General features: G+C 55.3%; 1 protein-coding gene and 1 non-coding gene across 2 annotated transcripts; both read left to right on the forward strand.

Annotated features, from left to right (window-relative positions):
- The first annotated feature begins 5285 nt into the window (after positions 1 to 5285).
- Positions 5286 to 26197, forward strand: SLC6A7 (solute carrier family 6 member 7). Its single transcript, XM_030834072.2, has 14 exons — positions 5286 to 5521; positions 10193 to 10376; positions 12068 to 12199; positions 12335 to 12569; positions 14243 to 14381; positions 15929 to 16063; positions 16971 to 17074; positions 17197 to 17321; positions 18012 to 18124; positions 18448 to 18579; positions 19070 to 19169; positions 19361 to 19461; positions 20009 to 20176; positions 23920 to 26197. Exons 1-14 carry the CDS (start codon positions 5489 to 5491, stop codon positions 24127 to 24129), a joined length of 1911 nt encoding a protein of 636 aa, XP_030689932.1. The 5' UTR covers positions 5286 to 5488; the 3' UTR covers positions 24130 to 26197.
- LOC115840835 (U1 spliceosomal RNA) lies at positions 21924 to 22086 on the forward strand. The gene has a single exon (XR_004034594.1). It is a non-coding gene; the product is annotated as a U1 spliceosomal RNA (small nuclear RNA).
- Positions 26198 to 27597: the final 1400 nt, after the last annotated feature.

Here is a 27597-nt window from a genome sequence, read left to right on the forward strand (position 1 = left end):
CTGGGCAAGGGGCTGCCCAGAGAGTGGAATCTCTTGAATGCAGCTTCAAGAATAAAATTTTTTTTCTTTTTTAAAAATGTATGAAAATCATTATACATAGCATGAAAGGAAGATGTTAAAGGAGTGTAAATCATCCTTGCCCTTCTCAGCAACTGCATAGTCCCTCCTAGTCTCTGTAGGCCTACCACAAGGTCACCTTCAAAATACTTCTGAAAGATCAAAACAGGACCTCATTAGAGTAAGGCTATGAGACTGTTAAATTTTAAGTCCATTTTGTAAGCAGAATCATCAGATTCAATATTTCAGTCTTTTGAATTTTTCAAATACTTTCAACTCAGGGTTTTCTTTCAACAGATGACATTCGTTGGGCACCCCGTATGCCAGGCATGGCTGGGCCCAGGGAATGTACAGTCCTTGCCACCCAGAAGTTCCCAGTCTGATCTATGCTCTAGGTATCAGGGTAGCAGAGCATCCAGGGAGTCCAGAGCGAGCTCCCAGCTTATCCTGGAGGGTCTGGAAGGCTTCCTGGAGGAGGTGATTTTAAACTGAGGCCTACCTAAAGGACTAGTAGGTGCTGTCAGGCCAAGAAGGAGGAATAGTAAAAAAAAGATTAAGAGGAATATGAACTTGAAGTACACTTTTTAAAAACTCCTGAGAAAAGCTGCTATTTTGAACTCCCTTCCAGAGGTGGGCAGGAGTCTGCGCCCTGGGGCCTTCACTCCCTAGAGGGCTCTGGTGCCAGCTGCCTGCCCCTCTGTTTACTGTTCTGGGAGGTGGCCTAGCCATAAAAAGTGTATGCAGCCTGCCTGCCTGCCCTTTGCTCCTGGGGCACATGACCACAATGCACGAGGTGGATCCAGTCCCCACGTGAGCCCCTGAAGAGCAGAGGCGCTTCTCTCTCCTCCTCCTGCTGTTGGCCTGGGAGACATCATGGCTTCACTGAGGATGGTGGACATCTAAGGCATGGGAACCAGGTGGTACCAGGGGAGAGGACCAGGGTTGCAGGAGCAGAGGAAGAGGGTTGGTGGCAGGGTGGCTAGCGGTGAGTGAATATAGGTTTCTGATCGTCAAAAGCGTTTGCTGTGTGACCCTGGGGTAATTGCTTCACCCCTCTGAGCCTCATTTCCCCATCTGTAAGACTGGGGAGCTTGTTTACCAAGAAGAAATGACTCTGGTCAAATCAGTTTGAGAAGTCCTGCAGACTCAACCCTTCTGGGAGAGTCACACTGGTGCCTTAACACATCAAAGGCTCTGACAAGTCCCACAGCAAAGAAGACCCTTGAATTTTCTTTTATCCAGCATTCCCCATGCTTCACTACCCAGGAGCCCGCTACCAGCACCTACCAGCACCCCAGTGAACACCGCTCTGGAGTGTGGGAACGCTGTGGGCTGGAGGGCCACACTTCAGCTGTGACTCGGTCAGTGTTTAGTAGCAGATTTTGTTGTCACATGGCCTGGATTCCAGCTTGACTACTTCCAAGCTGTGAGACTTCAGGCAAGTTACTTAGCTTCTCTGAGCCTCAGCCTCCCCATTTGTCAAATGGAAATAAAATACTCTAAGCTATCTAAGCTATCTCAGAATTATGTTTCGCACAGGGCCCGGCACACAGTAAGTTCTGGGTTTTAGCCACCTGCTCCCTGGGCTGCTGCATCCCAGTGTGATGCTGGCAGGCCTGACTGATGTTCTAACTACCCCCACCCCCAGTGCTGAGGACAGATGGTGGCTGGGAAGATCTGAGGCAGGACAAGGCCGCCCCCAGCCACAGGGAGACCTCTGCCTGGTTGGAGGTCAGTCGCCAGGCCAAGCAGGCTGGGTGAGCTGCAGTTGCTGTCTACGTGGGCGGTCAGGGCCTTGGGTGGGCCCCACAGGTTGGACTGGCCATCACCTGTCAACTGGTGTTTGAGCTCCGTGGAAAAGGAAACTTTTATCTAAGACAACTTCCAAGCAGTGTCTTGAGCTGCGGTGTGAAGTAATGCATTCCCTGCCACCCAGAGAGTTCCACCAGAGGCAGGGGTGTTGTAATGGCTCAGGGAAAAGGACCCGTTACGTCCTGTCAGACCCGGCGGCCACCCCAGTGCTAAGAGGTGTTCCAGCTTCCCTATCAGGAATGGCCGATGCTGCTTCTGCTTTGCATATAGTGATTTTATGCTTCCCCCCTGCTGGGTGGCAGGCCCTGAGCTGATGCTAGAGATGGGGGATGGAAGGTGGGAGGGGGGCATCCAGGCAAAAATATCTGGCCTGGCCTGGCTGTGAAGGCCCAGGGCCTGGTCGTGACCTCTAGCAAATCAGAAACGTGTGCGTCAGCGCTACGTTTCTATAGACCCCTGACACCATATTGAGAATCTGAGTTTTGTGGATAAGACTCCCAACACGGACCGCCAAGAGACTGGTGTGGGCTGAGTGGAGAGGGCCACAGCTCAAGACTAGGGAAGGCGTCAGGGTTGGGAGTAGAGTGGCCTCACAGAGGAGGTCTCTAGCAAGGAAACCAGCCTGGCCCAGGGTGGATGAGATGCCCAGCCAGTGGGACACAGAAGCTGGGAGCAGAGCAGGTGTAGGACAGGGCGGCTTGGGAGGGCAAGCCTGTCCCCGCACGGCTGCTCCAGAACCGCTTTCTCACCAGATGGATTAGCGGTCTGGATCCTCATCTTTCACAGTCGCCACGCTGGTGTAACAAAACACATGCTCTTCAGCGATAAAGTCGGGACGTTTAAGCAAATTAAAAATGTTTATTTATATGCATTTAAAAATATCTCCCTATATAATAAAAGGAAGTACATTTTCATCTCACATTTTCTTTAAATCAGCACTCATCCCCATTCTTCTGGTTTGTTGTGAGACCAAGAGAAATAGAGAGGGAGGGGAGAGGGAAAGGGAAATCGATGACTTACTAGGTTTGAATTCCTAACTAGTTATTTTGCCAAGTGGTACCCAAACTTCCTCTGGGATGGGGGAGACGGGGTGGTATTGAGAGCAATTGTCAGATGTGCTCAGCAGCTGAACTCACGGCCAGTTGTATGATCATAAAACTGGGGTTTCAGAGGGTAGACTGACTCATGTGGACAATGTCTTCTAAAAAATGGTGGGGGGTTGTTTATTGTATGAAGTATAGAGTTTTCCAACAAGTGCTGTGGGGATGGGGGAGGGGATGGCAGAAGGTGTGATATGGAGGGCAGGGCCTAGGTGGGGTCAGACTCCTAGATTCCAGGCGTCACCCTGCCTCTACTTCACAGGGTGATTTTCCAAGTCCTCCCTCCTCTGGGCCTCAGTTTCCCCTTCTGAAAGGCATGGACCTAGACCCATTTGTATTCAGAGCCCCAGTGACTGCTGCTGATGTTCAGTGGTCACCCCATGACGTGTCTGAGAAAGGCTAAAGTCCCAGCCCTGCTCCCTTCCCTTTGCCTAGGGTTGGCTCCCTCCAGGGCTGGATCTGGGGGAGCAGGTGCTGCTGGGAAGAGGCCACAAGGAGGCTAGTCTTCCAGGGCTCCTGAGCCAATGCCTCACCTCTACTCCCTGTTCTCATGGTTCTCTCTTCCTTCCTTAGCATCTAATGAAACCCACAAGCCAACGAGAGGGAGTGGTTCAGCACAGCTGCCTGTAAGAAGTGTGGTGACACGCCCTCGGGGAGAGGAGAGGTGGGTCCTGCCTGGGCCTCTTAGTTTTTGCCTCTCCCCAGGCACGGCCCTGAGGCCCTCCTCACTTTATCTCCAAAGTTCAGAGATTCAGTGATTTGTGACCTTGGGCACACAACTTCACTCCTTCAAGACAGTTTCCTTAGGTACAAAATGGGGATGCACAAACTCGTCTTTCCAGGCTGCTGGAAAGAGCTAAAACTTAGATACTGGGTATGAGCTCATCTAATGCACACAGTAGGGCTCAATGAACGCCCCTTCCGTTTACATTCATGGCCAAGGGGCTCCTTCCTCCTGGGTCTGGAGGGTCCCTGCCTGCCCTGTGAGGCCAGGCTTAAAGGAAGGAGCAGCTAGGTGGGACCTGGGGAGGAGAGGTGGGCCTGGGACCCAGCCAGGCCCTTTATCCAAGCCTGTGCTCTGATTTAGAGCCTTCCTGCCTCCTGCTCCAGGGATGGGAGGGGCAGCAGACACTCGATCACATTCTCCCCAAAGGCCTCCCCATGTTGGCTGCTGGTAGGGCAATGCTATGAGTGTCTGAACTGGGACACTTCTGAGAGTGAAAGGAGCATGATTTGTAATGTATATGCTGGGCCCACTAGCAAATACTCGTTCAGTTCCACAAACCAATGCATATGATCACTCTAGCTAATAATTTCCCATCCTAGATGCGGGCTCACTGTACCCTTACAACACTCTGAGAGGTTAGCCAGGCCCCAATTGGCGGATGGCCCACTTTACAGACAGGAAACCGTTAACATTCCCAAGGTCATACTGCGGGTGGACAGGATCTAAGTCACAAACCATCACAACCATACAGTGGTACTTGCCCTGTCCCTCCTCCTCACCCCAAATTCCCTGTTTCACTTTCATCCCAAGGAAACAGGCCTGTTCGGCACCACTGCTGGCCCGGAAGCTCCATGAGCCTGACTCTGTCACTAGTGTCACTCGCTAGCTCTGTGACCTTGAGTGAGTGACTCAACCTCTCTGTGCTTTGGTTTCCTCTTCTGTAAAACAGGGATAATAACATCTTCTCCAGGTCACTGTGTTGAGAAAAATAAGACCTAGCCCAGGATCCGGCACACTTTAGGTGCTTAGTAAGTATTGGTAGATTGGGTGATTTAATAAATATCTGACTATCGGCTGTTCATTTGTTGGCAAGAGTGGACAACACACAGTGGGTCCATAAATGTTAACTGAGCTCCTATGATGTGCCAGGCTCTGTGCTAAATGTTTTCTATGCACAATCTTCCTGGATTCCTCACATCCTTATAAGGGAGGTAAGATTCTTGTCCCCACTTTCTAGACAGAGAATGGCAGCACAGGGAGTTTAAGTAACATGGGCAGGGTCACAGAACAAAGAGGAGGTACAGAGATGCTGGAACCCAAGGCAGGGCTGTTACTGTCCATGTGCATGGCCTGCCTCCCTCATTGCCCAGCTAGGGAAAGGGAGGCCCAGAGAGGGCAGGTTACTTGCCCAAGGTCACGCAGGGGACGGTGGCGGAGGCCTGGAGACCTCTGAGGGTTTCCTTTGCGGACCCCCATCCCCACGCGCTCGGGCCCCTCCAATCGGCAGCTCTGCGTGCGGGGGCGCGCATCCCCCTGCTGTCAGTCAGTCAGCCCGTCTGTCTACGCGGACGCAGCGGTGCACCCTCCCCAGCCTAGGGCGCTGCGCAGGGAGAGGCAGCGCCCGGCAGCCCACGGACGGCAGCGCCTGCGCCCGCGGCTCCCCAGCCGGTGCGCGGGAGTCGCGGAGGACAGGGCGCGGCAGCCGGCCGGCGGCGAGATCTCTTGCTCCCTCGCTCGCTCTCTGCGCTCAGGAAAAGCCCAGCCGGGAAGCCCCAGAGACCCGCCCTCCAAGATGAAGAAGCTCCAGGGAGCTCACCTCAGCAAGGTAGGGCACGAGGGCAGGGGCGCACCTGAGGGAGGGGTGCGGAGGCCCGCCCCCTCTCGAGCCCCCTGGGAGGGTGGGAGAGGGCACCTGCAACCGGCTCAGGGCTCCGGAGGAGGCCGGCAGAGCTGGATTGCAGGGAGGGGAGGGGTCACAGCCTGCACGGGGTGGAGAGTGGCCTTCCCCTTCTGGGGATCCGGATGCAGTGTGATGGGGCCTGGGATTCACTGGGCCAGGTTCTGCGAACAGGTGTCTCAAGCCACAGGAGGCACGAGGTAGGGGGTGCTGGGGCCAGGCACCGGCCCCTCCCCAGTACCCGGGTCCATTTCCCCCAGGGGCTGATTTGGGGGGGTGGGAGATGTTAGAATAGCTGAGACAGCCTTGAGCAGGACTGGTCGGGGGTGGGGGCTTGGAGCAGGTCCTCACCTGTGCACTCTGCGCTGAAGCAGCCTCCGTGAGCCAGCAGCTGCGCCCTGGTTTCCTACCAGTGCTCCTGCCCTGCAGTGCCCACCTCCTGCTTCCTCCCCACCCCCTTCATTCTCCTGGCAGCTTTGGCTTCCCTGATAAGACCCCAGGCTGCCCCTCAGCAGGGCAAGAGGGAGGCAAAGACAAGCAGGGAGGAAATGGGAGACCCAAGGGCTGTGGAGGTGGGGTGGAAGCTGGCATGAGAGAGAAAGCCAAGTCTATGTGTTCCTGGAGCCCTGGGCCCAGACCTCAGCCCCGCCCCACCTTGTCCTGTGGGATTGGACCTGCCAGCCAAGTCACATGTATGTGGGGAGGGAGAGTCTCGGGGGAAGTTTTCTAGCTTTTGGCTTGAGAGTACCAGTCTTAGCCAAGGAGTCAGAACGCCTGGGTACTGTTTCTACAGATGCCGCTTACCCTGTAACTTGGGGCAAGTCTGTGTTCTAGCCTGGACCATCACTGGTCCATCCCCAGCGTGCGGCACCAAAGCAGGCCCCACAGTCCTGGGGGGTGGATACTGCGAACTCCCAGCTGCTGGTGTGGTGGACGGTCCCCTCTCCCGCAAGACCCACCGCCACCATACACTCGTTCAAGCTCTCTGCCCTTGGGCAGCTGAGCGTGGAACCACTGCGATAAGTGGGTCCTTTTTGTTTCCTGACATAAGTGACTTGCTGGGGTCATTTGTGGGTCTTTTGGGTCTTCTTGAGTCCAGCCCCTGTTCTTTTCCATCCTACTCTCTCCTCCTTCCTCTCTCTTCTCACAAGAGCCCCCGCCCCTCACCGGCACAGGGCTACTCATTATGTAAATAGCCATGTTGTATGAAGCCTGATCTCAAGTAATCCTCCAACAATCCTGGGCCCTAAGTCTTATTATCCCCAATTTATAGACAAGGAAACTGAGGGGTGCAGGTTACTGCTTTCCTGAAGGTGGGCTGAGCCACCTAGGGCCAGCAGGGTAGGGGTGGGACCCCTGGCCTCAGTGTCCCCTCCCTTGGTCTCCAGGAGAAGGGGGTCAGGGAGTGAGGGAGTGCCAGCTATGGCAGCGTTATTCAGAGATGAGCACGGGACTGAGGGTCAGGGGTCTGAGTCCTGGCTTTGCTCTGCCCTTAACTTGCTGTTTGACCTTGGGCTCGCCCCTTCTCCTCTGAAACTCACTTTCCTGATCTGCACAATAATGAAGTCAGACTCCAGATTCCTACTGTCTCTCTCATCCTGAAGGAGGTATGAAAGCCTTGGCTTGGGAAATCATACCTCTCTCAGCCCCGACACTGCTGGTGACCTACCTCTGTTGGCCCCTAAAAGAGGGGGTGTGGTCTGGCAAACTCAGATGTGTGTGCCTGTGTGACTCTGGGTGGAGAGTGGGGGGATCAGGGGTGGGAGCCTCACACCCAGGCAGAAGTGTGAAGCAACTCATCCAGCTCCCAGCCCTACCCCGCTGATCTTGTTGCTTTTCTCGGCCTCTCAGTTCTGTCCTCTCTGTGCCAGCCTCCTGGGATTTACCGCGTGGTGGGGTTGGAGGCTCCACGTGGGCTTTGGACTGGCTCAGCTTTGGAGGACCCCATCCCCTGTTCCTGGAGCAGGAGCAGGCTTCTCTCTGATTGGGGGAGGAGGGGACGGAAGAGCTGGCAGCATCCTGCTCTTGGAACTCTTGTCACCATGGAAACAGAGAGCCTGGACTGCTCTGTGAACGTAGAAAGGGCAGCAACTTCTCAGGAGGGATCAGAGGAGCCTCATTATCAGGGCCTCCTGCCAGCTGGCCTGAGGTGGGGGGGTCACAGGGTGACAGGTCTGCCTCCTCACCCAATACTAGGGGCCAGTGTCAACTGGCTGCTACCCCATCCCTCTTGGAGTTCACCTGGGAGGGAGTGGTTCCAGAGGGCTGATGCTCACGCAGCTGGAGAGGAAGACTTGGGGAAAGGGGCACCTGAGGGAAGGGGTGGGTTTCATACAGATCTAGGAGCTGCTGCTATCCTCACCCCAGCATGTCTGAGATCACAGCTAAAGAACCACCAGCAACATATTTGTTTCAACCCCTGGAGCCCAGTTACTTGAAAAGCAGCTTTTTCATGCTTTTCATCATTGTCAGCATCACCCATAATCATGCCAGGCTGCCTCCATCACCACTGCCCCTCTGGCCAATAGCCAGCCTCAGGCGGGATCACCACCATGGTTGTCACTATCACTGAGAGCCCAATGCTGTTACCACATTTCTGCCACCTGAGCCCGTTGCCCTAACCGTGTCATTGCAGCCAGGCACCTCCAGTCCCGTGACACTCGGACTCTCCTTTCACCATCCTCATCCCAGCAAGGTTTCCTCTGTCACCTGATTTGTGTGTAGACACCTACTTGAGCTGGTGCCAGGAAGGGCAATTTTAGGGGATAAAGCAAATTGGGTAGTAGCTATTTGCTGAGTCCCTGTGCTGGGATCTGATCTGGTCCTCGACCACTGTGGTGAAGTCTCCTTGATGAATCTTGCCTCACAGATCATCAGAGCCAGAAGACTATTAGCTAAAGATTATCTAGACTTGCATTTCTGCCAAGTATATCCTGACATGCTAGCTCCTTGAGACCCTTTTCTTAAGTAGAATTGGAGAATACTGTCTGTTCTAGTCTCTACTTGGAGAGTCACAGTGCATATTGGTCCATTAAAGGATCTGACAAGTCCTGCAGCAAAGCAACCTGTTTTACCTTGTGATAACCCAGCTTTCCCCAAACTTTTAAATTCAAGAATCCTTTGTTCCACCCAACATCTACAAACATTTCAAGTGATGTGTTTTTGGAATTAGTGATCTATCCAATCCCCTCAGTGTCCATATGGGGAAACCAAGGCTCAAAAGAGTTTTTCCTAAAGTTGCACAGTGAATTGGCACAGACCTGGGATGAGAATCGTGGTCTCCTGACGCCCAGTCCAGTGGAATCACTGTTTCCCCGCTGTTCCTCAGCAGGAAGCAGGAGCGTCCTTTCTCCTCTCTGAAAACCATGAACATTATTTGATAATGGGCCTTCTTTGCAGCTCCGTCCTCCTCTGCCATGGGGCATGGCTTTCAGAGGCAAGCAGAAAAGGTGTAGCTGCCCCTTTCTCCTGCCCCATTCCTGGAGTCACTTCTGGGAACTGCTGTCTGAATTTTAGATAGTCATCCTGGTAACTTTGGGCTTCCTTCCTGGCCCTAAGCCTGGACAGCTCATGGACACACTAACTCATCTCTCGGGCCAGGGTTCCAAGCACCTGGAGGAAGGCCTCCATTGCCCAGCCCCAGCCTGAAGGGAGAATGCCCAGTGGGCTTCCCTGCCCTCCTTAAATCACAGGAGGGGACTTTAGGGACAGCTGGTTGCCATTCCCCTCTGTGCATGCATCTTTCCTCCAGAGACAGGAAGATTACAACTTTCTGAGGCAGACTGGGGCTTCAGTAGCTTCTTCCTGCTTGTGAGCTAAAATTCACAGTCCTCAGTAGGCCTTCTTGAGCCACACAGCATAAATCTAAGCCCAGGGGAGCCCACATTCTCTCCATGCCCCGTCCTTTCTATGCTAAGGGGCCCCAATTCTTCCTCTTGTCCTCCTGTAACTGCCTTTCCTGAATACACTCCAATCTAGTCAGCTGCACATGCTCCAAACTGCCACTGTCTTTCTTAAAATATGGTGCCCAGAATGGAGTAGCAGAACCCCAGCACTGGGTGGTTGAAGACCTGGGCTCCAGCATCAGGAAGCTCTGGGCCGGAAACCTAGTTCTCCCGCTAGCCAGCCTTGCGAAAACTGTGGGTGTGTCATCATGCCTCTTTGAGCCTCAGTTTCCCTCAGATGAGTACTTAGCTCATAGAGTTGTTCTGGGAATGAAATCAGGTAATGTGAGTAAAATGTTTAGTGCAGCGAGTGCGTGGTAAGTGCTCGCACATGGTGACTGTTATTAAGATCGTCATCGTCGTCGTCATCAAAATAGGACCATCCCTTCATTGGACCCCTGTGTTAGCCAAACTAAGGTCAAGGTGGCTTTCTTAGTGCCTGAGCCACCCTGCTAGTCTCAGAAGTTTGTAGTCCCCTGAAACCCCAGGGAGCTCCTGCCTATTAACCTGTCAGCCCAGGTGAGACCCGTTGATTATCTGAACCAATAGAGTTCTTGGCACTTAGTCCTGTTTGATTCCATATTCTTATTTTGGGGGTTCCAGTTCAACCTAGCCTCACCTTCTCCCTCACCCCTTTGGTCTCTCTTACTGGCAGCCCATCACCCCAGACCTGCTGATGACCCCCAGTGACCAGGGCAATGTAGACCTGGACGTGGACTTTGCCGCAGACCGGGGGAACTGGACAGGCAAGCTGGACTTCCTGCTGTCCTGCATCGGCTACTGTGTAGGCCTGGGAAACGTCTGGCGTTTCCCCTACCGAGCCTACACCAACGGAGGAGGTATGGGCCTGATGCCTGCATGAGGGGCATCTAGTCCAATGGGCCAAGGCTCAGGGTGGAGTGAGGTGTTAAGTGGCCTTGGCCACTGTCTCCTACGTGACCTTGGGCTGAATTAGTTGAAAGCGGTGACCTGGGGCTGGAAGGGGGAGCTCACCCTGCCGTGTCCCTTTTCCTCTCCCAGTCCCCTCCTTCCTGTCTCATCCCCAGCATGGATACACACTCGGTTCTCTTGACAAGCCCTGGCGCTTCCTGGGCCGTGAGTGATGGGCAGAGGGGGCTGCCTCTACTTGGTGAGGAAGGGCTGTGTGTGCCTGTCAGTGATCACTGTGCTCTGTCTTCTCCTCGACACTCCTCTCCCACCTCACCTCCTCCGGAACCTCGCTCCTTCGATCAGTCATTCCTGCTCTTGAATCTTCGATCTAGCCTCCTCTCTTGTTCCTTCCATTCACGCTGCAAACCCAGCATCTCTTTCATCTTAAACAAATTCTCTGTCCCTGCCTCTCCATCAAGTGGCTGTTCTAAGTCTCATTAACAATAGCTGGGGTTAGCACTCACCCTCCGCCAGGCCCCAGGCTCAGTGCTCTCCAGGCCTGTCTCATTTAACCCTGATGACAACCACCTGGGTGGGCACCGTCTTGATGAGGCCGCGGTGCTTGGAGAGGCCAAGTTCCTTGCCCAAGGTCACACGATGGGGATCCAACATTCCACCCCAGGGCTATCGTCTCCAGAGCCAATGTGCTCCCACCAGCACTGTGTCTCCTCCCAACTCTACCAAACTCCTTAAAGAAGCGCATATTGGCAGAGCGACATAAATCCAAGTAGAACTAGATGAAGCAAGGACGAGATGAATTGGGATGACTGGGAAGTGTGGGACGAGTGCCGACCTCCAAAGCTCCAGGAACTCAGGGATGTCCATAGTTGTCTCTGTCCTCCCTCTCCCTGGTTCTGATGCTTCTTCCCTCTCTGTGTGCTGACCTCCTTTTTCCCTGGACCAGGCTTCCTCCTTACAGGTGGGTCGGGGGTGGCCACAGACAGCTCTGGAATGACTTCCTTCCCAGCACTGCTCTCTCTGAATGAATCTATATAGAATTGCAGGGAAGGTATCTAATTGGCCTGCCTTGGGATATGTGCCCAGGAAGGGGTGGGCAGGGGTTGGCTGGTGTAACTGGCAGCACTTCCAGAGCCATATGGTGGTGGGCAGTCCTGTAAAGGAGCTGGCTGCTGACATGAGAAGAAAAGGGGAAGGGATGCTGGGCACACGGGACCGCAGGAGGCAGCCACAAGCCTCGGAGGTGGCGCTGGGGAGAGGGGAGGGGCAGTAGACTGGAGCCATGTTCTGCAGGGCATCGATTTCTGTACTGAGGGGTTTGTACTTCCTCTGGCGGGGAATGCACTTATTCATTCACTCATTTGTTCATTCATTCACTCAATGTCTGCTCTGAGCCCAGTCCTGGCCTGGGCGCTGGGGCTACAGAGGTGAGTAAATCCCGCCCCCCCCGCCCCCCCCCCCGACCCCTTGGCCCTCAGTGATCACCTAGCATAAGAGAAGACAGTCTTGTAGTGCCCAGCCCTAATCCACGTGAGAAGTGGTGGTGTCTGCCAGTCAGGGGAGGGGTGGGGCGGGGCTCGAGCTGGGCTTTAGGGCGAGCCCAGCCCCAGACCCTCCCCGCCCTCCCTTCTCCTCCTCGCAGGCGCCTTCCTTGTGCCCTACTTCCTCATGCTGGCCATCTGCGGCATCCCCCTCTTCTTCCTCGAGCTCTCTCTGGGCCAGTTCTCCAGCCTGGGACCCCTGGCTGTCTGGAAAATCAGCCCCCTCTTCAAAGGTGAGGCTTCAGTGGGGTGCTCTGAGCCTGAGGGAGGCGGGGAGGTTCCCGCCACAACCTGTAGGCAGAGAGGGAGGTGAAACCCAGAAAGGGGATGGCTTCCCTGGCCTGAAGGCCGCCCGCTCCCCCGCCCAGGTGCCGGCGCGGCCATGCTGCTCATCGTGGGCCTGGTGGCCATCTACTACAACATGATCATCGCCTACGTCCTCTTCTACCTCTTCGCCTCCCTCACCAGCAACCTGCCCTGGGAGCACTGCGGCAACTGGTGGAACACGGACCTCTGCCTCGAGCACAGAGGCTCCAAGGACGGCAACGGGGCCCTGCCCCTCAACCTCACCAGCACCGTCAGCCCCAGCGAGGAGTACTGGAGGTCAGGCCCCCGCCGACCCAGCAACGGTCAGGGAGGGACAGAAGGCATCAGTGTGCCCGTGTCCCCAAGGGGCTCAGCATATGCACCTCAAAGGCCAAGCTCAGGTGCTCGTGTTAGGTGGACTCTGGGTTCTAATCCCAGCTCTTCACCTGGCCAGCTGTGTGACCGTGAACAATTTCTTTTGCTTTATCTTGGAAGTGGGTGTGCTAATAGTATTGGAAGGTTACTGTGAGGATTCAAGGAAAGAAAGCTTATAAATTGTGCTGCCCAGCCTGGTGGACTGTGAGTGCCCAGTAAGAGCTAGCTGATGGCAATGATGCCGATGGTAACAGTAATCGTCAGCTTTTGGAGCCTCAGTTTCCTCCTCTGCTCAAGGGGGTAATAAGAGTCCCTGCTTCATAGGATGGTATCCGTCAGTCACTCACTCATTCGTTCTTTCAGTCTGTATTTATTGAGTACCGACTGTACTAGTGGGTAAGGCACTTAGCAGAGGCCATGATCCTACAGGACCATCTCAGGTTAGTCTAACAGGAGAAAGAAGACTGTAGGAGAGAGTAAGGGGTTGCTATGCGAATTATGTAGGTAATGCAGGTAAAACCCTTAACACAGTGCCAGGCACATTGCAAGCCCCTGTGAATGGTGGGTATCAAAAGGGCATCGCTGCCCATTGGCCTGTCCCAAAGTCCCACTTTATAGCTGAGAAAACAAGGCCCAGAGGCTTGCTCAGTACTTACTGGCAGAGGCAGTACTGGAACCAAGGCCTCCTGATTCCTGATCTTGTTCTGGAACATTCCAGAGTAGCCTTGTTCCTAGGTAGGGACCATTGGTTAACCAGAGGACACAGACCAGATACCTCCAACCCTTTACCTAGCAGCAAAAGGCTACTCTTAGGAATCTTCCCCCAAATGAGCCGCATGTCTTGAAATGTTTTAATCTCTAACCCACACATATTACATGGTCCATCCGTTTATCCATTTAAAGTCCATCCAAAGTGTCTGCACCTGCTGAGGAGTATGTCTGACCAGTGGGGAAGGGCTTGGGTCTGCAGCTAAAAGCCAAAGAACATGACATGGTCACTGGCAGCGGCCAGGGGTCTCCATGGCAACGCCATGGCCCACTGCATCAGTTGGGGGGAGCAGGCAGGAAGCCGATTGGCACTCTCACAGGGCTGAAGGGAGCTGAGTGAGTGGAGGGACTTTACAGAGGGGATCCACATGGAAAGGTGAGGCACCAGCAAGAGGGACAGCCATACCACTCCTGAGGCAAGGAGGCAGTGTTACCGGAACCAGGGAAAATTTGAAGCCTTGGAGGAAGGGCTGCCCAACAAAAGCTGTGCTATAGAAGAAGGCAGTCACAGCCAGATCCTCTGATGGTGTGTGTGCATGTATGCATGTACGTGTGTACACATGTGTGTGCAAATACCCCAACCCATCATCCAGTCTCCTGCTGTTGCCTCCCATTAGCCAGACCCAGATGGAAATTGAAGAGGAAAGCAGCCTGCGTGATGGGGTCGGTAGAGGCCCACCTCGTGGCTGCTGAGCTGGTCAGAGAAGGATGGAGAGGAATCAAATAGAAAAAAGCCAGGATAGTCTCGCAGGCCGGCCACAGCTTTACTCCATGTCTGTGGAACGTGGCAGGGTCACCAGAGGACATTCAGACCTTGTCTCCCACAGCCGCTACGTCCTCCACATCCAAGGCAGCCGGGGCATCGGAAGTCCTGGGCAGATCCGCTGGAACCTCTGCCTTTGCCTGCTGCTTGCCTGGGTCATCGTGTTCCTCTGTATCCTCAAGGGTGTGAAGTCCTCGGGCAAGGTGAAGCTGGGAGGCCCCGGAGGCTTGAGAGCCTGGGAAGGGTGAGGTCTTCCTGAGGAGGCAGGGTGTGGACTGAGCCTGAGAGGATGGATGGACTTCAACTGGGAAGAGGGGGAGGGAGAGTGCATTGAGACTGGGGTAGGGAGGCACTGCCTGAAGGAAGATGTGGGGGTGAGCCTGGATGGTGGCTAGGCTGGCTCGCTAGACTAGAAACACGCCGAGAGCGGGACCTATCTGTTATTCAAGCTTCTTTCCTAACCTAGTGCTTGGCGCTTTGAAGAACCTCAGCAAGTGTTCATTGAGTGCTTGGAGGGTGGGTATGAGTGACGGCTCTTTGAAATGCAAGCACTAGAACACCCAGTTGTCACACTCAATTGGAAAGTCTAGAGGGTCTGCTTCAGGCATGGCTGGATCTAGAGGTTCAGTTGGAGTTATCAGGAATGTCATTCTCTTGGTGTCTCAGCAGTACTTTCCTCCAGATTGGCTTCCTTCTCAGGCTACGTTTTTCATGAGGTTGCCCCTAGCAGCTCTAGGCTTACATCTTACCTGCTTAGTATTCTCCCTTGTCCCAAGTTTCAAAAATCCTAGAATTGAGTCTCACTGGATACATAGGTCTGATACCCATCCCTGAACCAGTCACCGTGGGCAGGAGGGTGGAGTGCTCAGCTTGGCTGGGGCTGGGAATGGAGTCAGCGCCAGGTGGGAAAGTCAGGCGACTGTTATCTGAAGAAGGCCAGCTAGATGCTGGGAAGACAAAGCCACAGACCCCCGTTTTAGGTTATGAAGGGAAGGAAGGGCCATAAAGCTGTTGCAGAAGGACTTGGAAACCTTCTGAGTGGTTTAATCATTTATAAATTAGAACTTGTCCCTCTGCAAAGGGCTGGGAGACGTTGTCCACGAGGAAGAGAACCACTAAAAGAAAGATTAGAAAGACAGTGTAGAGACCATTAGAAAGCCAGGAGAGGTCATCGTGGCAGGAAAGGATGCAGATGGAGGGCAGAGAGCAGGGGCTGGCAGCGAGGGGCTTGAGACTTGATGGTGTTTGCTGAGGGCAGGGCTGGAGGTTTGGGAACAGGCACAGACCGGGCAGAGGGGAGTTTGGGCATATCCAGCGTCTGAGGACCACGCAGGCTGGGTTTGCAGGGGGCCTGGACCAGGGTGCAGTGGAGCTAGAGAGAGTCGATGGTTGGGAACAGCCTTGGAAAGCAGTGATGTGTGGAGGGAGTGAGGGACTGCTCCCAGCTTAGGCTGCATAGGTGAGTTAGTAAGGTGGGGATTTCTTTTTTTTTTTTTTGCGGTACGCGGGCCTCTCACTGCTGTGGCCTCTCCCATTGCGGAGCACAGGCTCCGGACGCGCAGGCTCAGCGGCCATGGCTCACGGGCCCAGCCGCTCCGCGGCATGTGGGATCTTCCCGGACCGGGGCACGAACCCATGTCCCCTGCCTCGGCAGGCGGACTCTCAACCACTGCGCCACCAGGGAAGCCCAGATGGGGATTTCTGAGAGGAGCAAAGGAGAGAGAAGGTCAACCCCCTTACTGTCTCTCAGGTGGTGTATTTCACGGCCACGTTCCCCTACCTCATCCTGCTCATGCTGCTGGTCCGTGGAGTCACCCTCCCAGGGGCCTGGAAGGGCATCCAGTTCTATCTCACCCCTCAGTTCCACCACCTGTTGTCTTCCAAGGTGAGGCCCTCAAAGCCTGCGTGCAGAGGGAAGAGTCAGGCTGGGGAGAGGAAAGAGGGCTCCCTGGGAAAAGAGCGGGTGGGGGGAAGAACCTTCCACATGGGGAGCCCCGTGTACCAGGCGCTGTGCTTGGCACTTTCCTTGATTATTATTCACAATCCTATGCAGTAGGCATTATTCTCTCATTTTACAGATGAAGAAGCTGAGGCGCAAAAGTGTTGGTGATACGCTTAAGGTCACACGACTAGGGGGTGGCAGAGCTGGGAATTCCACCCTGATCTGACTCCAAACCCCAAGGAGGGCATTGTGATAATAATAGAAACAGCAATGGTCCTGACACCTAACGTTTCTTATTGTTGGTGGATGACTGTGCCTGGCCCTGCTCTAGCACTTTGCATGTATGTAGTTACAGAATCCTTACCACCACCCTACGAGGGAGGTCCTGTTCCTATCCCCTCAGTACAGACGAGGGTCCTGAGGCCTGGAGAGGTGATGTGGCCTGGCCAGGTTACACAGATAAAAAATGGTAGAGCTGGGATTCCAATTCAGGTCCCTCCAACTCTAGGGAGGAAGTAAAGGGGTTCCAGGGGCTTATTGTCAGTAGGCATCTACTGAAAATTTACACGAGGCACTACTTCCTTCAAAACCGGACCAAGCTTAGAGAGTATCTCCTAAATCCTGGATGGGGAAACTGAGGCCCAGAGAGGGGAAGGGATTTGCCCAGGTCCTGCAGTGTAAGTGTTGGAGCAGGGCTCGCTTTCTGCCGGTGTCACTCGTGAGCCAGGCTCTTCACCACAGCATCCCTGGACCTGTCGACTGGCTCTTGCCCCGCCTCCTTCCTCCTCTGGACACCATGGTGTGCCAGCCCCTTCTCTCTGCCCTCCATCTGCATCCTTTCCTGCCACAGGTGTGGATCGAAGCTGCTCTTCAGATCTTCTACTCCCTGGGTGTGGGCTTCGGGGGGCTCCTCACCTTTGCGTCCTACAACACGTTTCACCAGAACATCTATAGGTCAGGGCTGCCTCCCAGATCCCAGGGGCTGGAGTGGGGAGGAGAGTGGCTGGCTGGGGAGGGCCTCGTGGGCGAAGGCGTGGCCCGCTCACCCTGGCCTGTACCTGGACTTCTCCCGGCAGAGACACCTTCATCGTCACCCTGGGCAACGCCATCACCAGCATCCTGGCTGGCTTTGCCATATTCTCCGTGCTGGGCTACATGTCTCAGGAGCTGGGTGTGCCTGTGGACCAAGTAGCCAAAGCAGGTGAGCAGGCTGCCCAGCCCTGGTGGGTGGAGGGTGTGTCGGGGACAGCTGGGCTGGGCAAGTTAACATACATGTGGCCCAGCAAGGTTGTGGATGGGTATGTTGTGTGCGTGTGCGTGCACACGAATGAATGTGTCTTAGCTGCTCTCTGGGTGTCCTAGAGCAAAGGGATGAATGTACAAATGAGTATGTGTCAACCTGTGTCTGGAGATAAGTGACTTTCTGTAGGAGATTGTCTTGTTTTGCCGCATCTTAGGAACTTGCCTTGCTTGTCCAGATGAGTCACAACCTGTGTGCCGATGGCTGTGCAAGTTAATTGAGGGTTTGAATGATGTGAATCAGTGTCTTGTGCCAATGGGAGTGTCTGAGTATGTGTGTTCATGGAACTGTTTGTGCAAATGATTGTGTACACAAGTGTATTCAAATGAGGTTTTCTATTTGGTCTTGTGTTTTCTCGTGTACTCATTATTAATTCATTTATTTTATCAACCTGTGTTTATGGAGCACCGACAGTGTGCTGGCCTGTATCCTAAAAATTAAGAAAGTGTTGGAAGTGTGCAGTGAGTGTACGTCTCTGGGTCTGGCTGAACCGAGTGTGTCCAAGTGGGTGTGAGCGACCATGTGCGTCTGAGTACGTATGTGGGACCCCCGCGTTCCCCAGACTGCTGACGCCGTGTGCCCTTGGCCCAGGCCCTGGCCTGGCCTTTGTCGTCTATCCACAGGCCATGACCATGCTGCCTCTATCGCCTTTCTGGTCCTTCCTCTTCTTCTTCATGCTGCTGACTCTTGGCTTGGACAGCCAGGTGAGCTGCTCCACGCCAGTGGGTGCACCTTGTGGTGTGTGTCTGTGTCTCTGTGCGTGTGTATGTGTGTGTGATGTGTGTATCTCTATGTGTGTCTGTGCGTGTGTGAGATGCATGACTGTGTATGTCTTCATGTATTGTGTCTGTGTGTATGGCATGTGTGTGACGTGGATCTGTGTGATGTGTCTGTGTATATCTATGTGTGTACCTGTGTGTGTATGTGTGGCGTGTGTGTATCTGTGCCTGTGAGATGTGTATCTGTGTGTGTTTGTATGTGTGTGGGGGGGAAAGAACTCTGACCCCCCCCCATTCTCCCCCCCCAGTTTGCCTTCCTGGAGACCATTGTGACAGCTGTTACAGATGAGTTCCCGTATTACCTGCGGCCCAAGAAGGCTGTGTTCTCAGGGCTCATCTGTGTGGCCATGTACCTGATGGGGCTGGTCCTCACCACGGATGTGAGTGGCGCTGCGGGGTGGGCGGGCAGCTGGTGGGCAAGGCTGGGGCAGACACCTGCGGCACTGTCTGCGGCCAGGCCAAGCACTCCCTGAACTACCTGCTTCTTCCTCCTTGGGAGGAACCTGGTCCACCCCAGGCCCTCTCTCCCAGGGGCAGCTTGGCCTGTGACCCAGAGTCCTGACTTTGGAGTCTGAAAGACCTGGGTTCAAGCCTCGCTCCTGCATTTGCTAAGCGACCTCAGGACAAGTGGTTTCACCCCCCTGAGGCTGTTTTCCCACTGATAAAATGGGGTCTACATCTAGGCTTGCTGTGAGACTCAAATCAGATGATGTGTATAAAGGGCTCGGGAGGCAGACAGCAATCACGCTGTCATCGTCTTGCCCTCCCCGCCGGTCTGGCTGCTTCCTGCTCACTTCCTGCCTGAGGAAGGGGTGGCATCAGGGAGAGAGGCTGGGATAAGGGACCCCAGAGCTGCAACTTGTGTTCCAGGGGGGCATGTACTGGCTGGTCCTTCTGGACGACTACAGCGCCAGCTTCGGGCTAATGGTGGCGGTGATCACCACGTGCCTCGCTGTCACCCGGGTGTATGGTGAGAGGGGCCATGGGAGGTGGAGTCAGGCTCCCCACCGTGGGAGAGCGGGAGTCTACCCTGGAGCCCCCCTGCACTGGGTTCCTGGTCCCGAGGGCCAGGGTTTCCGGTGGGGGCAGCTGGAGTGGAGGAGGGGCTGCTGGCGCTTGTGGGGCTGCGGGTGGGACCATGCTCCTCCCTCCCCTGTGCAGGCATCCAGAGGTTCTGCCGGGATATCCACATGATGCTGGGCTTCAAGCCGGGCCTCTACTTCAGGGCCTGCTGGCTGTTCCTGTCCCCGGCCACGCTCCTGGTAACCGGGGGTGGGAGGGAGGGCTGCTGGCTGGGGACTCAGGGCTGAGAGCAGGGCCCCTCTGGGCGTTCAGTCTGGTAGGACTGCCCTGGCCCATAGTGGACCTCTGTCAGGGCTGAGAGGTGGGGCGGGCACCGGGATCCTGGTCTACTCCCCTCCCCCTTGATGCCCCCAGCTTTTGTAGCTGTGCTGAGGCTGGTCCTGCGTTTGGTTGGCAAAATGAGCGGGGCTTTCTCAGGCCTCGGAGCCTTAAGGCTGGGGTCAGAGCAGCTCAGGGGTAGGCCGTCTCAGGAATTAGGGCGCCTCAGAGCTGGGCTGTCTCAGGTCTTGGCGTTGGGTCAGCTTGGGGCAGGGCTGTCTGAGGACTTGCAAAGGCTCCAGAGATGGACCATCTAGGTTCTGGTATAGCTTAGGACTGGGCTGTCTCAGAAACTGGGTGGTTCTGGGCTGAGCTATCTCAGGCTTTAAGGTAGCTCAGACCTGGGCTATCCCAAGCCCTGGGCCATGCCCGAGGCCCACGTTGATGCTGGGAGCCCCCCGCCTGCAGGCCCTGCTGGTGTATAGCATCGCCAAGTACCAGCCCTCAGAATATGGTAGCTACCGCCTCCCAGCCTGGGCGGAGCTGCTGGGCATCCTGATGGGCCTGCTGTCCTGCCTCATGATCCCAGCCGGCATGCTGGTGGCTGTGCTTCGAGAGGAGGGCTCGCTCTGGGAGGTGAGTCTGCCCCACCCCTGCCTGCTCCCAGCCCCCTGACCTGTGGCCCTGCCCTGGGCCCAACCTCCAGAAGAGAAAACGTCTGCTCCAACACCTTTTCCAGAGCCTGCAGGATTCCTTTAACCGGGAAGAGCATTTTTTTCTAACCAGTAGCCTGGGCTATGAATCAGCTCAGATCTGCTTGGTCTGTGGCAGGCTCTGGGGCCAGAGTCCTATCCTGTGGTCCCTCCCACCACCTGGGGCCCCTGGCAAGGGAGGGGCACAGACCACGGATACTGGCCACTGCCCACGTGTCTTGGGGGAACCTGAAAGGACAAGGGTCTTATCCAAGGTCCATGGTGAGTTGGGCAGGGGTCAGGACTTGAACTCAGGTTGCTAGCTTCCCTGTGGAACTCAGAGTCAGAGGCAACATTGAAGGACCCCAGGGGTGGGCTGTCACCCTCCTCCGGTGACGGGGAGCCCTGCCCATGGCCAGGGCTTTGTGGAGAGACCCAGAAAGCATACAGAGTGCAAGCTGTTTGGTATGGGATTCTGCAGGCTCGGAAGAGGGGAATAGGGACCCTTTGTGGGCCAGTGGACATGCTGGGATGCTGTGCAGCTGCTGGAGATCCCACCCCTCTCTGAGCCTCAAGTGCCCTCTGCACACTGAGCCCTCCACTTCTTTTTTTTAAAATTTTTTAATCTAATTTTATTTATTTTTTATAGAGCAGGTTCTTATTAGTTATCTATTTTATACCTATTCGCGTATATACGTCAATCCCAATCTCCCAATTCATCCCACTACCACCACCCCCCGCCCCTCACTTTCCCTCCGTGGTGCCCATACATTTGTTCTCTACATCCGTGTCTGAGCCCTCCGCTTCTGAGGCCGTGGGTGTGGAGTCCTCTGGTGGCAAGAGGCTGTCATAGTGAGTGGAGCTGAGTGAGCCTGCCAGGGCCCAGAGACGGCCTTGGGACACACACACACACCATCAGAGGTGTGCTGGAGCCACTAGTACTGCTTCATGAGAGCTAATTGTTAAATATTCAGGAATACGCTGACCCAGTTGTTAAACCATTGAGAGCTTGAAATTGACGAGTGTGGGGATAATTACAACAGTGAGATTGGCTACAAATCAGGGCTCCTGTGCCCCTCCACCCCTCCCCAGCCTGCTAACCAGCTCACTACTGCCCACCCCCCTACCTCATATACCTCCACTGTTCCTTGGCTGTCCCTTGCCCCATCTTCCAGCTTCTGGAGGGAGGCTCAGAGCCCTTCCCTGGCAGAAGTGGGCTGCGGTCACACTGCGCAGATCACAGGGGAGTCCTGGAGTCCAGCCACTGCTCTGCCTCCAACTGCTGTATGACTTTGAGGCAAACCCCTTTCCTTTTCTGAACGTCAGGAGCCCCACCTGTGCTGCTAAAGGAAAATTGTCTCCTTGTTGAGAGCCAGGGTGTCTGCGAAGGGAAGGAGGAGGGCTCCAGCTCCCAGGAAGCTCATGGTTCCCAAGCCTTGCTTTGCCTCCCTCCTGTCCTGCTGCCACCGCTGCCCACAGCCAGGCGGAGGGGACAGGTTGTTGGGGGATCGGAGAGCCCCACAGAGAAGTCATTGCCCCGCTCAGGGGTGCCACCTTCAGAGACCAAGCTTCCCAGCACTGACCCACTAGGATCGGAATCCTGGGTCTGCCCCTTGCCAGCTTTGTGACCCTAAGCAAGTGAACGCACCTCTCTGAACCTTGCTTTCTCAGTCCTTAAAATTAGGACAGTGATCCTTACCTGTCAGGGGAGATACCGTGATCACAAAGGTGGTTCTCCAGTGCATGGCTCATCCATTGCACTCCGGATGTGCTGATCCCTGCGATTTCCCCAAACGTGGGAAACTCGACTGCAGAATTTGTAGCAGTGGGGGACTGCGTTTGTGCTTTCCCCTAAAAAAAAAAAAAAAAAAAAAATGAGTATAGTGATAACTGCCCATACGGTTGCTGTGAGAAGAAAAAAAGCTCATCAATGAAGTCAGTACTGTGACAGGCAGAAAAGCAGGGTATTTTTAAAGTTCAGGTTGGGGTCAAGACTGCCTGGGTTCAAATGCCACACCACCGCTTCCCACCGGTGTGACCTTGGCCAACTTAACTAATGTCTCTGAACCGTACTTTCAGACAGTATCTGTGGGGGGGCGGGGGGGTGGAGGTAATAATAATACTCCTCTCATAGGGATAGTGTAAGGATTAAATAAGCCCATACTCAGTACAGAGCTGGGACCCGCTGAGTGCTCAGTTCTAAGCTGGGGGGTTCTCACCTCAAAATCAGGGGTGATTTTGCCCTCAGGGGACCCTTGGCAATGTCTGGAGACATTTTTGATTGTCCTGAGAGGGTGGGATTGGAGGGGGAATGCTACTGGCATCTAGAGGTCAGGGATCCTGCTACACAGGGTTCAATGTGCAGAACACCTCCTAGGCCACAATGTCAGTGGTGCTCTCAGGTGGAGAAACCTTGGTTTAGGCACTAGTGTGCAGCTGGAAACAAATCTAAGTCCTTAAACTCAGGGAGCTTGTATTTTAATGCGGGAGACGGACAATAAACAAACAAACACATGAAGGCAGTGGTAAGTGCAATACTTAAAAACAAAACCAAACCTAACAAAGCCAGAGTACAGGAATAGAGAGTGATGGAGGACGGTGTTCTGGCCAGGGTGACCAGGGGAGACCTCTCTGAGGAGGTGACAGAGACCTGACGAAATCGCCAAGGTGATTGGTTTAGATGTCTAAGGGGAGAGCATTCCAGGCAGAAGGACAGTCAGTGCAAAGGCCCTGAGGCAGGAGGGGCCGGCACGTTTGAAGTCAGCGAGACTGGATCAGAGGAGGTGGAGAGAGAGTGGCGGGAACCAAGATCACGAAGGTAGACAGGGGTCAGGACGTGGCGGCCATGAGAGCACTTTGGATTTCATTCCAAGTGAGATGACAAGCCTTTGGCAGGTTCCTGAGTGGTGGCGTAACATTACTGTCAATGCATTTTAATGGGCATCACTGTGCTTTGAGTATAGAGCTGTGCTAGGCCCCACGCTAAGAGCATGGCACACATTATCTCCCTTGGAATCTACACCCAGGAGGCTCCACTTAATGTTGGTTGTCTCCCTTCATTGAAGGGTCTGGGGCTCTTCTCCCCGGCAGGGCAGGCAGAGGGCTTTGGGAATTTGGTCTGAGGAAGACAGAACCCTAGAATGTCCAGGCTTAGTCATCACCTTAGCTCCCTCCTTCCATGGAAACTGGAGCTTGGAGAGGGAAAGGTCAGACATCTGAGTCAGACTGACCATGGCCACTCTGTCTCCATCTTCCCAGTGCATGGCTCTCTCCCCAAAGCTCCCAGCTCTTCAGGACTCAGCATTTAGGGGAGGGACCCAGAGTGGACTCCTGGACTGCCTGCCATGTAACCATAACAACAGCCACCATTTACTGGGCCTTACTCTGTTCCCAGCACCCTGCTCAGCAGTGCCTTCCTAACCACCCTTTGAAGGCATCACGATTCCCAAGTTACAGATGCTGGAAGCAGAGCTTAAATTCCATGCCCAAAGGACACCCAACTTGTGAGTGGCAGGGCAGAATTCTCCCCAGGCATGTGACTCACTCCCTTGGGGAAGTGACAGTGCCCCCGCCCTTTCCCCGGGTTGTTGCACAGACTAATCCAGGTGACGCGGTAAGTGTTTTGCCGGTGACCCTGGAAGCAGTCCCTGAGCCCTGGTTCTCAGCCCTGTGGTTGCTCTGCTGCAGCGGCTCCAGCAGGCCAGCCGGCCAGCCCTAGATTGGGGCCCGTCACTGGAGGAGAACCGGACAGGCATGTACGTGGCCACGCTGGCCGGGAGCCAGTCCCCCAAGCCACTGATGGTGCACATGCGCAAGTACGGGGGCATCACCAGCTTCGAGAACACAGCCATCGAGGTGGACCGAGAGATTGCAGAGGAGGAGGAATCCATGATGTGAGATGGGAAGCAGGCAGACAGGAGGCCCTGCCAGCTCCCAAGGGTTGCCACACACCCTCTGGGGTTCTGAGAGGCCTGAGGCTGCGGGAGGTTGCCATGGTGATGCCGGTCCCCAGAGCAAGTCCCTTTTTGTGGCCTCTGCCTCTCCTAAAACCTCTGTCTACTCCCAACACACACGCACACGCAACCGCACACGCACACACTCAAAGCTGAAAATGAGCCAGCTCAGCCCTTACTTCACAGATGGACAGACTGAGGCCCAAGGTCACACGACAGAAGGGACTGGACCCCAGGCCTCCTGACCGGCCAGCTCCCTTTCTCATGTGGCAGCTGGGACCACCCTCTCATCTCTGTTCAGGGCCCAGTTCCTTCTCTTCTCTTGGGGAGCCTGCCCCATACACTTCAACGAATCAGAATCTTGAGCTGGGCAAGGACACTCAGGTTGTCTCGAGGCCCACGAGGCCCCGGGCATCAAGGGTTATCAAGTCAAGTGGGAGAAAGATCCCTGTGGGTTCACGTGTGCAGGCCAGGTTTCCTGAAGGAGGTGGGACCTGAGGGCCCTGGAGGATGGGCAAGTTTGGAGAGAGAGAGAGGAAGAGGACGGCAGGGTGGGGAGGGCCTCTGGCCAAGGCGTTGATCCAGCCAAGGTGTGGGGGTCAGAATATAGCCCCCTTCTCCTCCCCTGGGGCCAGGAGGTAGCCTAGGGAGAGACCAAGGGTGAGTGAGTGAGGAGAGCGGGAGAGTGGTGGGAGAAGTTACCAGCTTACAACAGGATTCAAGTGGGAATGCAGATCGTTGGAGAGGGTGAGCCAGGGACGCGGGCGGGCAGGGGATTTGCAGGATCATGTGCTTTAGATAGAATATCCTTCTGGCTCAGCGTGCAAGGTGGAATAGAGGGGATGGGGTAGAGGCGGGAAGCCTGCGGAGGAGAGACCAGAGGGGCTAGTGCCTGAGCTTGGGTATTAGGAGGGTGGAGGGAGGGAAAGAAGGAGGACCCCAGAGCTTCCCTCTCTGGACCCTATGCCCTCTAGTGTGGGGAGCCCTGGGCATGATTAGAACTGGGGAAGGGAGGGAGGTGCCCGACCTGCACTGTGGAGGTGGGAACGAGGGGTCCCTCTCTTCCCTTCTCCCTTGTCCTGGCGGCCCTCACTGTTTCCTCTAGCTCCAGGCACTGCTGGGGAATGGGCCTTGGCTGTGGACGACCAGGCCACTAAGAGCCTTGGGAGGTGGTCCACACATATGGCTGTCTGGTCCCAGTGCTGCCGACTCTGCCTCAGCACACGGGTCCCTGGGCACGGACACCCGAGTGGAGGCAGAGAGCAGAGGGCGGGCGGCACCCCAGGCCTGTAGCCAGAGACCTTGGCATCTTCAATCCCCAGGCTTGGGAGGGGCTGCCCTGGGGTCCCTCCTTCCCTGAGAGATGAGGGTGGGGTGAGAAAACGCCTGATCAGGTCCCTTGCACATGGCATCCTCCAGTGGGGCAGGGTGGCCTGGTGCATCTGTGCCAACCCCTGTGCCCTCTCTGCTGGTGTTTCCCCAACCCATCTGTGTTCTGTTAATAAACACCAATGAAGTCATCTTCCTTACCCTGTCTCCTTACTGCTGAGAGCCACGAGGGGGACAGCACAGAACTTTCTGGTTCCCATCAGACAGATAAAGGGAACTGAGGCTCAGCTGCCTCCTTTCCTGGCCCACCTGGCTTCTGACCCTAGCTTTGCCATTTCTCCTTGGCAGTGGTCGGTGGGTGGGGCTTAGGAAGGATGATGAAGATGAGGAAGGCCCTTAAAGACCGCCTAGTCTCCCATTATACATACGGACAAACCGAGGTCCACAGAGGGGAAGAGACCTGCTCAAGGTTACCCAGCAGAGACAGGCAGAGCTGGGGACAAACCAGGGCCTGTCAGCCATCTCCTTTCCCTGGCCAGCTGCCCTCCTTCCCTCCCCAGCTCTTTCCCAGCCTTACCTGCAGTTGCAGCTGGAGCTCCAAGAGTAGAATTGGGAGGAGCCATGACTTTCCCAGGCCGGAAGAATTTCCTGGTTCTACCCACCCCCACCTGGCAGGACCTTGCCAATATAAAAGGGCCCCAGTGCCTTTCAAATGCGAGGCCCAGGTGTTTGCAAAGGCTTTGAATGCGGGTGGAGAGGAAGGGCTGCTGCATACTTCGGATATTAATAAATTTCCCCTAACAAAGGGCCAGGGCCCCCTCCTGCCCCCTCTTTGTTTGGGGCTCTGGGTGGGGGAAGAGAGATGGGTTTGCTAATTTGCAGAGGATGCAGGAATGGCCTTCACAGTTCACAATGCTTCTTCCCACACCCTGGGGGCGGGCTCCAGCCTTGCTCACAAAGCCCCTGGCGCCCGGCCCTCTCAGCACCCCCACAGCCACCTCTGGCCCGGAAGGAGGCGCTCTCCGGGCTTGCTCCAGGATGGAGCCTGAGCTCTAGGACTGAGCATGGCTCGTGAGTACTCCTCACGCAACGCAGCCCCTTGGCTGTAGCCCTGCATCTTGGAAGTCAGGAGCGGAGGATCCTAGGAGTCTAGGCTTTTCTTTTCCCAGATTCCCGAGTCTGCAGTTGGAGGATTCGAGGCATCTACGAACTCCACCAGCCTCAGCTCCTCCAGCCTCACCTCCCTTGCCCTGCTTTCCTCCTGCCTCCGCTCTTCCTGGCCACCGCCCTGCCGCTGCGGTTCCTGGACTGTCCTCCCTGGCCCAGTCTTCCAGTCTGTCCTGCTTTTCCCATTTCCGCTGCTCCGACAGCCTTTCCAGCTGCCCCAGGCTTCTGCTTCCTCTGCTGCCCATGCCATCTCCTTACTGCTCCCGTCCTGATCTCCATATTGACTTCAGATCTCCCTGCCTCATACCAGATGCCAGCCAGGCCCCGATCGCAGTGGGAGCTGATTAAGGACCAGGGACCCACAGCTGGAGGCATCCCTGACAGCACAGTACGCATCGGACAGGAGACATCAGCCCTGTCTGGAGTAGAAGCCCAGCCTGGAATCCTAGAATGTCCTAGCAGGTGCCAAACCCAAGTGCCTACAGGGCCAGGCAGGGAACCCCGGCGAGCAGAGCTGTGGGTGTAAGTGGGAGAGTAAGTGGCATCTGACCCTTAGTGACTATTGGAGAGACAAGAGGGCCTGGTGGGGACTGTGATGAACTGGAGAAGAAGGTATGATGCCTCTCTTAAGGGGGAGCTACCTCAGAAGTGTGGGCCCAGGTCTCCAGATAGCCTGGCTTTTTAAGAGAAGAGGGAAATCTGGATTTTCACGAGACATTTCCCATTTTTAAATGTGGGAAACTGATTCAGAACGTGTAAAAGAGCATGGCTCAGTTAGGGCCTCCTGTCAGCCTCTCAGTGCACGCCGACAGCTCAGCAGAATTAGGGCCTTAGCAGTCGGAGAGGCAGGGCTTGCCTGGGGATCCATGGTGAGAGTGGCCTAGAGCTGAAGCCAGGCCCAGGGCTCCCCACCCCT

The sequence above is a fragment of the Globicephala melas genome, chromosome 3 (genome assembly GCF_963455315.2).
Source record: "Globicephala melas chromosome 3, mGloMel1.2, whole genome shotgun sequence".
NCBI classification, from domain to species: domain Eukaryota; kingdom Metazoa; phylum Chordata; class Mammalia; order Artiodactyla; family Delphinidae; genus Globicephala; species Globicephala melas.

What these genes read in the sequence shown, in the direction of transcription:
- SLC6A7 (XM_030834072.2), top strand. Translation starts at nt 5,489, where the DNA reads ATGAAGAAGCTCCAGGGAGCTCACCTCAGCAAG. An exon ending in TTTCACCAGAACATCTATAG is followed by an intron (nt 17,075 to 17,196) that starts GTCAGGGCTGCC and finishes TTCTCCCGGCAG; the next exon opens with AGACACCTTCATCGTCACCC. An exon ending in TGTCCCCGGCCACGCTCCTG is followed by an intron (nt 19,462 to 20,008) that starts GTAACCGGGGGT and finishes CCCCGCCTGCAG; the next exon opens with GCCCTGCTGGTGTATAGCAT.